Raw genomic sequence first — 17,130 nt, 5'->3', positions numbered from 1 at the left:
AAGATTATGATAATTTAGAATTTCATCGGAGGGTAACTAAAACTTGGCTAATAATTGTTTTAAGCAGAGATGAACTCTACTATTTCTGACTGATTTGACCATTACTAATACAACATCTAGTCACTATTATAAGAAAAAAATTCACTTTTTAGATTCATTAAATAAATGATGCATGTGATCATTGTAATAGACCACATACATCATTTATCCAATGTACCTAAAAAATAGACTTTTGCTTATAATTGTGACCTGAGGGTATATTTATTAATGATATGAGTCAAATCACTCGATTAATACATAGTTTTTCTCCTGGTTTCATTTAAGTGACATTGAGTTTTTGTGACATTTATGACTTTATCTCTATCTCTCTTAACAAATTATTTTTTTGACAAACTCTCTTAACAAATTATTGTCTCTTATCAAAATAATTTAGTTCAATTATTCTGTATCGTTCTCTCTCATTATTTACATCAATGTCACCGAAGTGTTTTCCATTTTCCCTAGAAGTGGATCTTTAGGAAATTTGTTTAGGTGAGAAAATGCTACCTTAGGTAATATACAATTATAATCCCTCTGGTTCTATTTATAAGAAAAATTTGACTTTTTAGATTTATTGAGTAATTGATGTATCTTTTCTAGAATATAGACCAAATATATTATGTATGCAATGAATTAAAAAAGTCAAATATTTCTTATAAATAGGACCGAAAAAATAGGTTATTCTGTTCAACGAAACGGGGAAATCAGCAATTTTTTTTTTTTTTTATATGCAACACCTATCAAAACATCTTGAATTGAAAATTTATTCAAAAGTTGTTTTCAGTTGTATGGTGTAGTCAAATTATTTACTTTTCTCATCATAAAAAGATTTGTTTATAAAAGTGTGAGCACATAAAGCATTATTATTAATTAAGCATCAGATCACTTAGTTCAATATTTAAAGATAAATAATAGCAATTAGTTGTTAGATTAATATTTAAACCTATAACCTCTAACTTTTTATCCATTGCCTCAAACCAGTTAAGCTACCAAACTCAAATTTTGTGGTTCATTCTGAATCACATTAAAATTAAGGAATGAAAGTCCCTGCGAGCTTAACTCAATTGGTAGGGACATTGCATAATTTTTGCAGGGGTCGGGGTTCGAACCCCGGACACCCCACTTCTCCACATTTAATTGTGTGAGCTTCAGCTACTAGGCAACTAGAAAAAAAAAATTAAGGAATGAAAAGGAGAATTAAAATGCACGTTATACATGTAAAAAAGAATTAAAATTCACGTATCAAATATAAAAAAGTATATGTTATTATTCAAAAACTTCACATTCCTGTTTAAGAACAACAAATATGTTTCCCTAAAAAAAAAAAAAAAACAACAAATATGTTGGTCCATTTTAAGGAGTAACCTTGTAGTTGGCCAAAGTCCAACTAAATTCAGGTATGACTCATTTATAACATAGTATCTGTGTTAGGAATAACCTCATAATCGAAAGAAAATAAATAAATTGTTTACAATATTGAATAAAAAACAGAGGAGATCTCCTCTTACCATTGTTCTTAAAAGAGGAATACCAGTAATAACATCTAAAAAGTTGAACTAAAACAATATTTAACCGTATATATTTTGAACCTATATGAAGTTTTGATAAATTACAAAGTCCAAGCTAATGGATAAATTATTTTTTACCCTAAAATTGACATACCCAATTGAGAGATCTTTGGATGAAGATGCACATCTTAACAATATCATCATTATTAGTTGAATTAAGTCTTCCGAACAATTATTGAATTATTTTATCATATACAAATGTAATTATGTGGACACAAATCTTTATTTTATCATAGTTATTTATCAATTAAGAAACTTAATTATGTGCTCAAATATGAGTAGCTGTTGTGGGTAACCCGTTTCAACATAAATCACTCGATTAATATATTCTATATTTAGTTAAACATTTTGTGTTTTAGGGTGAGTCCATTTTTCCCGTGTTCCACTTGAGTGATATTAAGTTTTGGTGACTTTGTCTCTATTTCTCTCCTAATTAATCATCCTCTTTATCAAAATAATTTATTTCAATCATTCATGTATCATTCTCTCTCGTAGAAAATACACTAAAATCACCATTACAAAAAGGTTACTCAGTGATAATGAAGGACAATGCTTTGAAACTATTTGACAAAAATCAGAGGTTAGTCCTGAAGATTCCTCTTGCAAACAATATGTCATTTCAAGCAGATATGAAAGCTATAGAATTGAAGTGTTTGTCAGCAACTATAAGTAATGATGATAGTTGGTTCTAACACTATAGGTTTGACCATTTAAATTTCAGAAATCTTATTCAATTAGTTGATAAAGAATTGATTATGGAGTACCAAAGTTGAATATACTAGAGAAAGTATGTGATGTTTCCTTAACTGACAACCAACCAAGGAATGCATTCAGTTCACATACAACTCATAAACCAACCGATGTGGTGAATGTAATGTTGGATTAATTATTTAATTAATCAATTATGGATTGACAATAATCAATTATTATAAGTTGATGTCATAATATAAATTATGGTTTATTGTGTTAAACACTAATTATATGATGAATTTGAGTGATTGGGCTTTTGTTACTAAATGGACCGTGATGGGTTGGACCATTTAGATAAGCCCAATGAGAGGTCCCTGCCCTCAGCCGTTTAGCTATTTAAACGTCATCCCATTAGACGGTTAATTATTCTGAATATTGGTGAAAACCTAGAGCTAGACGGAATGAGGGTAGTTACCCCTCTCATAGTTGTCGACGTTGTCTACGGTTATCTTCATCAACCTAATTCAAAGGTACACAATCTCTTGTTCTTTCTATGTTATTGATGATATGCTATAATTTGTATCTAGTGATCTATGACTAAATACTATAACTTTCATCAATTGGTATCAGAGCCAATTTAGATACAGTTATGGCTATTCTAATTCTGATTAACAAATTGTGTTTGGTCTAAATCGTATGAATATATGTGTACTCACGTCCAATCATAATGTTTGTTGTTTGCTTGAATGGCATGAAACAAAATATGATATTTTTCTTTTATTCGTATGATGATTGATGATCAATTGATGTATTGCGCTTCATTCATTAAAATTGTGTTGTTTAATCAAAATACTGTGTTAATCCTGAATCCTGAAAACTGCTTTTCCCGAACGCGTATTTGGTTATCGCGAATGCCATTCTCGAAATTGTTTTGGGTCTACCCTTGGATAATTACTGCGATCACCTTTTTTTTTGGAAATTGTTTTCGTTCTTCCTAGTTCGGTTAACATCCCATTTTCGATCTATGATCTCTCTTAATGGATCAATGATTCTTCAAATTTTTTTGAGGTTTTCTCTTAATTTATCGATTCCGAACCAAACTTATATCAAACCGAAATTTGAATCAATCCTAATTTTTGGATTCTATGATGAACCCTAATTCCTTACATCTGTCGATTCAGTCGATAATTCTCAAAATTGATATATGTTTTATTTCCTTCTCCCAAATTCGATCAAATCTATATAAAATTCGATGAATTTCGTTGATTTTAGCGCTAGGATCAGTACGGGTCAAGTCGCGGGTCAAAACGACCCATTTCCCTGAAAGTGGGCGAAGAAGACCCGACGCGTCTTTACACGCGCGCGTGAAATTTAAACAAACAGATCCTTCACGCGTGGGAGCACGTGTAAAATGAAAAATATTTCAAAATTGTTATTTTATGCCAAATAATTATTATTATTATGTCTTCTGGTTATTTTGGTATAAATTTGGAATAGTTTGATGCATGTTGATATTTTATACGTTATTATTTGGGGATAATCAAATTATACTGTCACACTTGTTGTGTGAAAATTTTATGAACATTCCTTACTCTTGTATTCAAATTATACTGTCACACTTGTTGTGTGAAAATTTTATGAACATTCCTTACTCTTGTATGACACTTGAGAAACAATCTCACTCTTTAAAAAAATTGAGTTTGATGTGTCAATGAGGAATTTTACATCCCTAATTAACTAGTAAATATTATATTATATTATTTTGGGATATAAATATAATTTATCTTGTGCCCAAAATATTCAGAAGATTTGATTTATTTTATACCCTTAAAATTTGGGATTTAAATTACTTTTGAAATCTCTAATTTTTTTTTTATGTAAATTGATATGAGAATCATATGTTCTTTTAAATCATGCATTCTTTAGATTTGAGTCTAAAATATAACACTTATGTAAATTATTCTTTTAAAGTGTTAGAGTCTAAAATATAACACTTATGTAAATTATTCTTTTAAAGTGTTAGTATTGTGAAGAATCTTTAGACTCAGTCTTATATTCCTGTCTCAAATATCTTGTATAAACTAATATATTTTGAGAATTGTTGATATTGTATTTTTGATGCATGAATTTCAAAATTTTGTCAAATCTTGTAAGGATTAGATATCAATTAAATTGAGAATAGTTTATTTCAAATCATGTATTCTCAATATTTGAGCTTAAACTATTGTGAATTTTTAGAAGGTTCAATTTTATTAATTCTAATGCCAAATATATTGAATTTAATATATTCTTTAATTCATATTGTCTTAGCATAAAAATCCAAAGTTCACTAATTGATCATTCTTTTGGCGACATATTTGAACTTAGACACTTGTGCCTGATTCTTGTCACAAATTGATTTAAAGGGTCTTAATAATATTTTGTTTTCAAAAGGAGTATAGTAAGTTGTATATTATATATGTCATTTATATTAATTGAATCTAAAATTGACATATTTCTCTTTGATATACATTATGTTTTCTGCTATACTCTCTAATCTAGACCCTTAATTTATTACTCTAAATTTTGTGACAAACACCATTAACTATCTAATTATGTGTCTTGTCGCGATTAAATATTTGGATCACAATTATGTTGAACTATGAATGAGGCGTGGTTGCATTTTTTTTTTGTTGCTAAAATTCTAATGATGAATTAAAATTTGTAAGTCTCTTTGTTGTTTATCTGTTAACTATTATCAAAACAACTTATTAAGAATTGAGACAATTTTTGAAATATGTATCATCCTTACATCTGAATTCTTATATAAATCATATTGATTTATAATTAGAGTCTCACATATGTTTATTTACAATTGCTTATTCTCCATTGATGAATATTTTGAGATGACTATATTATAAGATATTCTCGTTAAGTCATCAACAGTCATTGGCTCTAAGTATAAGGATGAATGTCACACTCTTCGAGGTATGTTGTGATTTAATTATTTTATCCTCTTGTGACTTATTGCTTATTATTGCATATATGAAGAAATTTAGTCTTTCTTCTCTTTTGTTGAGCAATTATGATATCCTATATAGAAGTGAAATCCTTTTTCAGAATATTCTAAACAGAACTCTGTTGTTATATACTATTTTCTTACTATAATGCTCTATTTTGTATTTATGTTCTTTCTAATTTATAGTGGAAGTATTGAAAATTTTATTCTAAGAGTTCTATTCTGGATAAATTAGAAAACTATTTGACACACTTCTATTCCAAATAATAGCTTTTGTTATTATACTACTTCATATAAAAGAAATTCTAAAGTCATATTTATGATGTGCTATTTTAAAATACTGTTAAGCACATTTTTCTATCATTTGAATATGACCGAAGTTGAGTAAATTTAAGTATAATTGTTTATGCATGATATTATTGTATCATACTCTCTTAAGCATAAACATTATTTATTTGTATAATTGTAATCTCACCTATCGTGGGTACAATTATGCAAATTTTGTTAAATATATTAGCATTATATTGGTAACAGTCATACCCTATCGGTGTGTTGTTATTAATATAATTGTTATTATTCAATGTACCTAAAACGTTTATACTTATGTCAATTATAATACTCTATCAATGTTTAAATTTTGAGACATAAGAATTGTACATTGTGATGATATAGTTCTTACTTATTATTATCCTTAAGGTTCTTGAATGAGATTACAATAAGTAAGTTACCCTATTAAAGACATGTAGAAAATTGTATAAATTTTTGAAATCCAATATTATTACATTTTGAATTAAATTTCTACCTAAATGTGATTTTTTATATATATAAATATTTTGGATTGCTACTATCCCTTTGTTATGTGAGTGACGGACATACCCTATCGGTGTGACATTACTTAACATATCATTTTGTGATAGAGAAATAGTTGAATATTTTATTTAAAATATCTTTCAAACTTTTTAATTCAACTATCATTGTCTATTCTCTATCAAGTGGGAGAATCATTGCTATGTATTGTGTAACGTGATGGACATACCCTATCGGTATGACATTACTTAACATAATCATTCTTTTGTGGGTAAGATAGTTTAACTATCATTCTCCACCAAGTGGAGAAAATATCATTCTTCAACAAGTGAGAAAAATTATACATGTCAACTAACTATATCTCATAAACAAATATATTTATTTGTTTTCATAATTTTAGATATGAAATTTTTGTAGAGACTTATATTGAGGATATTAGTTATGTTATTGCTATTCTTTAATACTTATAGAAGCTTATGAACATTTTCTCTTATATCCTCAATGATAATAACATATAAGTCTCGTGTATTTCCGCTGCGTGTAACCTAATTGTTTCTCAAATTTGTGTAAGTATAATTGTAGCATTTGAGTTTTGAGTGAGTTATTAAAATTGTGAACAGAGTCTTATATCCTATTTTTAGAGACTCATCTCACTCATATGATGATAAATTTTTTATATAATCATCATACTCTGTCATATAACGGTTACTATGTTTATAAAATTCTGTGGAATTTTAATTGTGAAAAGGAGATCTTGTGTTATAAAATTCTTAAATGAAAATTTATGTTCTCCTTAATTCTAAATGCAGAATATGTGGTTAACTACGAAACCCAATTCTTGATAATATCTGCCATTGATAAAATATGTATTTATGGGGGTTTCATATTATTCTTGAGTTACCACTTGTGTTAATAATTCTGCTATGCTCATGTGCAAAATATGTGGTTGAGTTCATGAAACTCTATTGACTAAAATTATATAACCACTTATGTTGATAATCTTGCACTAGTAATTGAGTATCCCACTGTTGAATATTACATTATTATAATATTTTGTATCAGTGATCACTAATGAGAATCCCACTTACTCTTGTTTATATATATATGTGGGATCAGTGGGAGTGTGTACACAATATTATATATTATGAGCTCAAATGAGAAATCTCACTCTTGTTTATATATATATGTGAGATCAAGAGAAATGTGTACACAATATTATTGTTGTTATTGCCATATACTCTTGTGCACACTATAAAATATGGCATAACTTAAGAGACTTTAAACTTTAGTCTCATTCTATTATATTGAGATATATGTTAAAATTCTTTTTTTATCTCAATAAGCATCATAATTGGATGCTTAAGTCAATTTTGTTGGAATATGCACAATAACCTCGTAGCATGCAAATATATATTGTGCTTCTGTTTTACCAACATTCCACATTTTATGAGGTCATAAATAGTAAGTACAATGTATAATATCAATACTCCTATCGAGTATGATATTGTGTTTTTGTGGTACTTATAATTTGAGATAATCATAAATGTTCTTTTGTTATTGACATTCTAGTGGCCACATTAATCCACATCTTTTTTTAAACTAAGTGTCTATGTTAATCCAATTTGGGGATTATTGAATTTCCTATTTTGCTTTTATGGATTTTCATAGTCACATTTTTTATAAAACTTGGATTAATTGAATGTCGTAGAACATTTATTGATTTTGACTATATGTAATTACACTCTCTTAATAGGCTATCCCTATAAGTAATTACTATTCGTGTACCTATGTGGATATATGACTTCTGTAATATTGAAAACTCATTGGCAGAACCACTAACCACAGACTTATATATATGAGTATTGTAACTCATAATGATTTGATTAAGTCTATGTTATTTTGGGTTAGTGGGAGTTTTATAGCATTTTTAAAATGCTTGGGCTATTCTTTAGTGACATATTCTTTTTAATTCAAACGTGTCACTATAGATTCATCATTTGTTAGAAAAGTGGGTATTTGATCTGTATGATTTGTTTTCCCTATCAGATTCAATTTCTACAGCATTAAAGCTTACTTCTCTTTTGAATGATTAGTGCTTTGACCATACATGTAATTTTAAATTTTAAATTCTTTATGACAAATGAAATTTTTTATTTAGTAATTGAGTATTGTCATCCAAGTGGGAGATTGTTGGATTAATTATTTAATTAATCAATTATGGATTGACAATAATCAATTATTATAAGTTGATGTCATAATATAAATTATGGTTTATTGTGTTAAACACTAATTATATGATGAATTTGAGTGATTGGGCTTTTGTTACTAAATGGACCGTGATGGGTTGGACCATTTAGATAAGCCCAATGAGAGGTCCCTGCCCTCAGCCGTTTAGCTATTTAAACGTCATCCCATTAGACGGTTAATTATTCTGAATATTGGTGAAAACCTAGAGCTAGACGGAATGAGGGTAGTTACCCCTCTCATAGTTGTCGACGTTGTCTACGGTTATCCTCATCAACCTAATTCAAAGGTACACAATCTCTTGTTCTTTCTATGTTATTGATGATATGCTATAATTTGTATCTAGTGATCTATGACTAAATACTATAACTTTCATCATGTAATTCACTTAGATATATGTGGTCCTCTAGAAGTTCCTTCAAAAGGTGGGAATAAGTACTTTGTCACATTTTTGGATGAATTTAGCAGGAAGATTTGGTTATTTACTAGTGACCTAACCCGTGCGTCGCACGGTTTAAAATTCTCATTTGGTTGACTATAAATTAATCTCATCACCGCACCATCCAACCATTAATTCTTCAGATATTAATATTCACACAACAAAAATAATCTAAAACTAAAGTACTGTCTCCGAAAATAAAATATTGACTCACACAAACAAATGTAAACAGGAATTGACTCCGAATATCATATGTTAGACACAAAAACAAAAAACAAATGAAATAACAGGAATTTTGGAATAGAAATACAAATTACAAACATCATACAAAAAAAAGACATCCAAAACCTACGTTCAACATAGAATAAACATTCAGCTAAAAACATTACATGCTTTAACACAACTAAAAACAAAACAAAAAAAATCATTTTTTTAGTGTAAAAAATAATGTCATTTAGGTTCAAAGATTAGCTACAACTACTAAATTAATTGGGTTCAAGTGATTAATGAGTTCAACCAAATGATGAATTGTTCGGAGGAACCTGAGTTTGATTCTTGGATGAAATAATTCTTGGCCAAACTATACTTATCTCACGATCGAACTCCAAATTACCAGTATGCATGCCAATGAGGCAAGGTGGGGACATATTTTACCTCCCCCGTCCCCGTCCCCATCCCCAATTCCCATATATTTACCTATCACCGTACTCATACCCAACGGGGATGAGAAATTGAATCTCGTCCCCGTTTCCGACGGGTTCGGGTATCTTATCCCTGTACCCAAAGCGAATGATTTTTTTAATACAAAAAGAAGTTTTCTCTAGCCTCTAAGCAGGTGCGGTTCTAAGGCCCGGCGAGCCCGGACACTCGCCCGGGCTCCGGCCCAAATTTTTTGCAATTTCTTATGTAAATCCCCTTGAATTTCTTATATAAACCCCTATAAATTGGGAAATTTCTTTAAATTTTTTATTATTTGCTTGCAATTTCTTATGTAAACCCCTATAAATGTATTGCAAATTTTTTTTCGCCCGGGCTTTATAAAAATCCTGGCTCCGCCACTGCCTCTAGGGCAATGTTGTACTGCAGAAAAGAGAGACCGAGGGTGTGACATGTGGAAAAGGAAGATCAAAAACTCAAGTGAGTCCAGACACACTGACATTTTTATTGATTGAGTGAAATGGTTTAGGATTTGAGTTTTTATTTATATAAAAAAGAGTAATATAGTAATTTTTAACATCCGAAGGACGGGTTTGGGTATGGGTTCCGGGTGAGTATATATATCCATGTAACATGTCCCGTACCTATGTTTTGGAATCAAGGAAAAGCCAAACCCAATCAAAGCGGGAAAACTCGTCCAATCGGAGTGTGTTTACGCGGGTACCCACAAGTATGTGTTTTGGTGCCATGCCTAATTACCAGGATCCATTCTCCTAAAAACCAGATGGTTAACACACAAAAAAAGGCCACGTCAAATAATAGTTGGGAGGTTAAGTATCAAGCCATATCTCAATTCAACATAACTTTTGGCGTATTACAACATATATTAAAAATACGATAATACAAATAGCTATAATTAAAGAGTCAGGATTCACACAAGGTTTAAGTAAAAAGACTTATACTAAAGCTCAATCAAATTGTATCTTCCATTTATTTTATCAAATAGAGAGGATCTTAACCCAATTAATTGAGCCTCATCACTATTTTTTTAAACTATTATAATCAACTTTAATTCATGGTTCTTGATTTTGTGTCTACCTTTTAAACTTTTAACTATAATGTAAGGTGTTTTGTCTTGTAAAAAAAGTAAGGTGTTATGATTTACTATTTGCAAGACTAAAACCGAAGCCCCGATACGGATACGGGTGCAGGTACGATACGATACGGGTACGCGGATACACTAATTTTTTTAAATTTAGGGAACAATACGATTAAGATACGTTAACAAAAATCTATAGTAAAACTTATATGTATGTAAAATACTTGAAGAAAATTAACACCGATTACTCTTCATTATTGCATTATTATAAAAGTTGCAATTTTTTAAATATAATACATGTGATTAAAATAATTTTTTTTAAAGTTTTCTTATAAACCATGTTACATTTTCACATGTTGGGATATCGAGAGAAACATCTTTTAAAGAACTCAACACAAATTTTATCTAATGTTGATTAACTGAATCACATCTCTCGCTAAATTCATCCATAAGGAGTATAATTTTAAGTGTTTCATCGAGAAACAATTATATTGATGCATATCTAAAATTGAATCATACACATCTATAATGAATTTTTACAACATTGTCTCACTTCTTTATCCTTCATCTTTTCCTAGGATACGTATTGTGAAGTATCTTAGAAGTATCTTTGTGTATTTATGGAGTATCACATAAATATCCGATAAAATATTTATTAAAAATTAAAATAATTAATTCTGATACTTCGTGGGTACGTATCCACGAGTATCCGTGGAGTATCGGTATACGATACATCCGATACGGGTACATCTCTGTTTTGGAGTATTCGGACTTTATAGACTAAAAATGGTACCAAAAAAATTAAAAAGAAAGAAAAAATAATGTTTTTTTGAGTAAAAAGAAAAAATAATGTTTATTTTTCAACATTCACCCATTTCTCCCCAACGTGTATACATTCCTCTCTCACTTTGCTAATTTCTAATAAAAATGTAAATCACCTAAGTTGTTTTTTGTCTGAAAAAGAATTCACTTCATTTTCTAGTTTATGGAAATGAAAAGGAAAAACATAAACTCACTCCTCTTCTCCCTGCTTCAAACCCTAGCCGCCCATAATCTCTGTGGTCTCCCCTTTGTCGCTCTAAAGTCATTGCTAACATTTTTATTTCACGGCCTGGGCACCGTCACCGGTGATCACCGTGCTGGAAGTTTCCGCCGCCGTGAGTATTTAATTTTCCGATCACATTATTTCATATTACTCTTCCTCTATATCGATCTTCTCTTCCTAAATATTGATGATACATTTTTCTAATGTTTCAGTCCATTACCGTCGCTGGAGCTCAAAGACACCGGCAACCACCTTACGTGTTCATCTGATTGCACTACTGCATGTAGAGATCTGTAAGAAAAAGTAATAGTTTAAGGTGTTGGCAGTAAATATAAAGTCTGTTGTTTGAGATCTTGTGGTTCTTTTCACTGTTTTTGCAGATCTTCTTTTTTTTTTTTTTGACGGGATCTACCCTTGATGCATGTTAAATTTGTCTATAACATAATCTCATTTTTTTGTCAAAAAATAAAGTCTCATCTTCATTTATATGTAGTTTTTTATTTCAGCTTAAAAAATTAGTCACTCATTTTTTGCCATTTCTTTTATTGTAAATTTCGTTTTAACAAAGTCTCAACTCCATTTCATCTTTTAGTAATGTATATTTTGTTTGAAAAAAAAATAGTCTTTTTTCTTTCTATTATATGATTTTTGAGAAATAAAAATGCGACAACCTCTATTTTTGTGATTTAACATTTTTGGTATTTTTAAAGATATAAAATACTAAGTCTGGCTATAATACAGTTTATTGATCTTCCCAAAATGTTTCTAATTGCATGTTATTGAAATGGATTATTCGATTTTGACCCCATAGCCAATTGGCTTTGCTGTGGTGCACTTGACTGCTCTCCCAATCACTGAAACGGGTTTCAACTCTTCTAGGAGTCTTGACTCTTGATATATATGCATCGTTCTATTTGTGTAGGATTTTATACTTTTTAGTGTGCTTCCTTTGTCTTCGCATTGATTATTGTAATTTTTTGTGCATTCACCTTACACTTTATTTGTCTGCAGAAAATATTCAAAAGGAGTTGGAATCGGCACATAGAAGTCCATTGCAATGCCTTGGTACATGCTTAAGAAAGGTCTAGCTCCTCAATTTGTTTCAAGTACTTATATCTGTAGTATTAATTAGAGTTGATGGTGTCTTTGGTTAGGTGATGTTGTTAACATCGCTTTTATCCTATTGTTTATGCTTTTTTTTTTTGCAGTAATGATATTTTTAACAATGCTAACATGTTTTTCATTTTCGAAGCTAAGCTGAACTCCAGAGTACTCAATCTTCTATGACTATTGAGTATATAGTATTAACGACACAGATATAAACACGATCACAAGCTAAAATTTCCAACTGTGCAACAACTAACAATAATCCTAACAACAAATTCAAACTTACAGTCATATATGGCATATATCAAATTCAACCTTACAGTCATATATGGCACATATGTATTCGTATTAAGCTTTTAATAACTTCTTAATTTTGCTTTATTGTCTATTTCACAGCCAAGATAATCAACAACATCATACATAACAAAACAATGCAGCTATCGATTTAGCATCGAGCAAGAATGAATGTTTGAAGGCAAAGTTTAACTACTGTGAAGAAAAAGTTGATGGGTTTACCTATAAGCTGAATGATAATGCATATGGTAAGGTTTTAATTTTGTTTAAAGTTGAAAATTGTGTTTTTTTTCTTTCTCTTTTTTGTTTTCATTTGAAAACCTGGTGTTTCAGGGTTCATTTATTTGATTTTATGTGCATTTTAGTGTCCATTTATTTGATTTCATGTTGAAAATTTTGGATATCATTTCTGTATTTTTACCCTCTTTCAGTTTTTAGGAATTTTTGGTACAATTGCTTTGAACCATTGTGTGAATTACTTCACTGTTGTAGATCTCCATACAAATTTGTTTTTCGAAGTTGTAATACTTTACATTTTATTTTGAAGTTTCGTTATTTGAGACAAAGAATAAATTATTTAACTTTTAATTTTAATCAATTTGTAGAATGAAAACAGGAATAGGTAAAAAAAATTGGATTAGTTGTTCTACACATGAACAGAAGTAGCAGCTGCAGCTCTCTATTTCTCTAGCTCTAGATAAAGAACAACATCCTTCACATGTAGTGTTCGTTTCCAACTATCTGAGCACTTTCTTGTGCGGTACTCATGTAGTAATAATTTTGTAAAAACAATACTTTTTATTTGGATTTTATGTAAAAAAACGAACAAACATGTTTTGAAGGCAGAGTCAAGTATTATAAGGTGGGAATATTGGGTCAAAGCTTCAGCTTGTATCTATATCTAGTGTAGTAATGGTAGGTGAGTGGTGTGGTGTTGGTCAATGATGCGATCTGTTTGTTCCCTGCTAGTCTTGGGGGTGGCGCTTACGCTCAGAATCGTTGATCTTTGTATTTAGTTCAAGGATAGTTCTTTATAATAAGTATCATTGGAGTAATGTTTTATTATAATTTTGGCTTTTCGAGAAGTATATGATATTCAGTTCTGCCAAATTTATCAAGATTTTCGTACTTAGTGTATGCTTTGTGCCATGATCCTTTTATATGAAGGATATTTTTTTTTGTTTCAATTTGCTTCCGTTATTATCTATTCTTGGGGTGGCATTTAAAAGTTCTTCCGTTATTATCTAATACTAATTTGACTGCCGATGCAAAAACTTGCCACCATTGCCCTGATAATTATTCTGTAGATATTTTTTTTTACTTCTCTAATGGTTATGAAAAATATCGTATTCTCAATTTTGAGGTTGTGACTGTTTTGGGTATGCTTAATGTAATTGGTTGCGAGCTGCACACAAGGAGGGATCTGGATTTGAGGGACCACGTACTTCTAAAACTCTCATTTTGACAACTCATACTTCAAGTGGGTCTATTTAAAACATTATCTCTCACCCATGCATCCCCTTTTTTCCAATTTTAAATTCTTTTTATTGAGTCGTTCATGCAATGATCAGGGAGTTGTTGAGTGGTGTGAAGGAAGGCCTTCTTCAGTTTCTAAGTGATACTGCACTTGTGACTGACCTTGTATCCCACCTTCTGGTTGAGAAATATGTTGCGGTATGTGTATTCCCACAATCTTTTCTATGATATATTTGTCATTGAGAAATTATTATTTCTGATGATATGTTAATCTAATGATTCTCATTTGTCAATGATTGCACGATGAAGATTTCTTTGCTGATTATGTTGAGGCTCATCAAAAGCTCTCTGAGCTAGGGCAACCTTCATCTTGTTTTTGGTAGGATTGCACATGTGGAGGAATTAAGTTAAATATACAATAGAAAGGAAAAAAGATGAAATAATGTCTTTCATTTATGAGTATGATTGGGTTATTCAACATGCAATATATAATATAAAGGACAAAAGGTGAAATTATTATTATCAGTAAGAAAAAGTAATGATATCAAATTTTAGTTTGTTACTGGCTTCCTACATGACCATCAAGGCTATTCAAAGTGTCATATTTAGTTAAAACCCTATAGTCCTAAAGTCCTAATTTTTGATGGAGAGATTACGAAGAATTGCAGAGTGTTCAATTTGTATTAATATGTTTTAAGCATTGCAAAACATGAAATAAGTGGAAGATTAGGAGTGTGTTTTCCTTCTGATAGTGCAGCTATGTTACTGTTGCTAACTTGATATGAATACATTGATTTCTTCCCCTTTGAAATTGTTAGTTTATGAGATATGATTTTGAATTTACTTTGATTGGTCATTTGGTGTTCTACAATAATCTCTGTAAATTTGCACCCACTCTCTGTAAATTTTGCAAATTTATGAGATTTAGAATCTATATTTCTACAATAATCATCAATCGTGATTCTAATAAAACATCAATTACGAAAAACCTGTCATTTGTAGTGGGCACTGATAAGTGAGAAATTGGTGATTAAAAGAAAATTTGAGTTACTTGCTTACTTGCATTGAAACCAATCTTTTTGTTTCCGTTCTTGTGTTCTTCAGTTATGTCTTCATGTTGCTGTTTGTTTCTTTGAAATCAAGGAGGATTGCCTTAGAATGTTTTACACAAATGTGGAAGACTGGTATCCGGCAAGGGCTTCATGCGCCTTCGTAAGTACCGATTGTAAGTATTTTGCCTTGAGCTTCAATTCTAAATGTTTCTGCACCTGATGAAATCATGTTTCAAGTTGGTTAACCTATCCTATGCATAAGTTGAAATTGAGATAGGAATGATTTTTTTTCATCATTTATAAATATGTTAGCTTTTGCCAAGTCTGTTATTAGCTTAATGCTTAACTACTGAATTGTTAGGATTTCTACAACACTCCTTTGTTTAGTCTATAAATAGAGCTTGATGTTCTTTCAATAAATTAATTAGAAACCGCAATTATCAAAATTAGAGCTTGAGGAAATGTATTTGGTTATGCCTGGCTCAAAGATTTAGTTATGTAATTAGTGGTAAACAAATTATCATCATTTGCTTTCATTATAAAGGATTGCATCTGCAAAAAGTTAATGAAAACCATAAAAGGATGAATATTAGAAATATAAGGAATACCTTTGTATGAATGAAAAGCAAAAAATGAAGAGGTTAAACACTAGTTTGCAGTAATACACAATTTCTCCCCCATTCCTTCATATTTGTTGTTTCTATTTCATCACCTTTCTCATGCAATAGCTTTTCTAATAATTTTATCCATCTTCAAATAATTCTGCAGGGAATACAAAAGAAAAGGAAACAAATGAGATGTCATTGGAGAATATAAGGAAAAAGTTCAATATGATTGAACCAGCAAAATCTGGACTTAAACATAAATAGGTGGGGAAGGATATGGGAAATTGAACGTGCAGTAGAATAATTAGATTGTGGACAAAATGAAGATTTTAATGGCAAAGCAAAATAGAGAGGTGGAAGGGATGCTTAACACTGCAACAAAGGCATCGAACATATGGAAAAATAAAATCAAATAAGACAAGACTTTGCCTTTATAGTGTATAAATTATTTTATTTATTTTTGCTTTATAGGGTGGCGCCTCTATAAGCTCTATTGTTTATATTATTGTTTGTGTAGCCTAATAGACTTTTTGTCTGTCTTAAATTAAATGGGCTTTTAAATATTAAAAAAATGCATTGAGGTTGTACTTCTAATCTAAGATACATCTCACCTGGGCAAAAAAAGGCAAATCGGCATTTAATACATCCTTCTATGAGATGTACTTTCTTAATTTTTTATTAAGCTCTATTATTTTAGGCAGGCTAATTTTTAACTGGGCCAGTCCCTACTAAAAATCTGAAGAAGTATTATATTCAGGTTTAATTGTAAGCTCTTGGTTAATGCTCAACAGTGTGAAATTTTTAAGAGTAAAGATAGGTGTTTTGATGATCAAAGCTAAACGTGAAGCCTTCAACATATTCATGACGTTAGTTAAAAGTCTTAGTAGAAAAGCAAAGTGAAAAATTTATTAAGATACTGGGAACTGATGGAAGTGGAAGGAATTTGAGAAGTTTTGCGAAGATAGTGAGTTCATGAGGTGACAACACCATACACTCCACAACACAATGGC

General features: G+C 30.3%; 1 protein-coding gene and 1 long non-coding RNA gene across 17 annotated transcripts; one reads left to right on the top strand and one right to left on the bottom strand.

Moving 5' to 3' along the window:
- The first annotated feature begins 11,493 nt into the window (after positions 1–11,493).
- Positions 11,494–16,821, top strand: LOC146905273 (uncharacterized). Of its 16 annotated transcripts, none has more exons than XR_015019848.1 (9): positions 11,494–11,698; positions 11,799–11,879; positions 12,598–12,668; positions 13,090–13,235; positions 14,351–14,467; positions 14,559–14,661; positions 14,773–14,842; positions 15,568–15,688; positions 16,284–16,821. XR_015019848.1 is itself a non-coding variant. In XM_085727728.1 (6 exons), exons 4-6 carry the CDS (start codon positions 14,551–14,553, stop codon positions 16,382–16,384), a joined length of 294 nt encoding a protein of 97 aa, XP_085583854.1. In that variant the 5' UTR covers positions 11,494–11,698; positions 11,799–11,879; positions 12,598–12,668; positions 13,090–14,550; the 3' UTR covers positions 16,385–16,821. The 16 variants fall into 16 exon arrangements, 7 of the variants coding, with proteins under 7 accessions (XP_085583854.1, XP_085583856.1, XP_085583850.1 ...); XR_015019846.1 differs by having other exon boundaries at positions 11,799–11,889; XR_015019851.1 differs by having other exon boundaries at positions 11,799–11,902.
- On the bottom strand, positions 15,567–16,284 carry LOC146905274 (uncharacterized). Its single transcript, XR_015019854.1, has 2 exons — positions 16,124–16,284; positions 15,567–15,731 (listed from the first exon to the last, which is right to left on the bottom strand). It is a non-coding gene; the product is annotated as an uncharacterized LOC146905274 (long non-coding RNA).
- Positions 16,822–17,130: the final 309 nt, after the last annotated feature.

This window comes from Medicago sativa, chromosome 7 (genome assembly GCF_051527215.1).
Source record: "Medicago sativa cultivar Bolivia chromosome 7, Bolivia_mono, whole genome shotgun sequence".
Classification (NCBI taxonomy): Eukaryota; Viridiplantae; Streptophyta; class Magnoliopsida; order Fabales; family Fabaceae; genus Medicago; species Medicago sativa.
This window is presented reverse-complemented; position numbering and strand designations above follow the sequence as displayed.

Excerpts from the sequence above, each read along its gene's own strand:
- LOC146905273 (XM_085727724.1), top strand. The coding sequence starts at position 14,551 with ATGATCAGGGAGTTGTTGAGTGGTGTGAAGGAAGGCCTTCTTCAGTTT. Across the intron at positions 14,662-15,567 it reads TGGTTGAGAAATATGTTGCG|TTATGTCTTCATGTTGCTGT; the intron begins GTATGTGTATTC and ends TGTGTTCTTCAG. Across the intron at positions 15,689-16,283 it reads CGCCTTCGTAAGTACCGATT|GGAATACAAAAGAAAAGGAA; the intron begins GTAAGTATTTTG and ends ATAATTCTGCAG.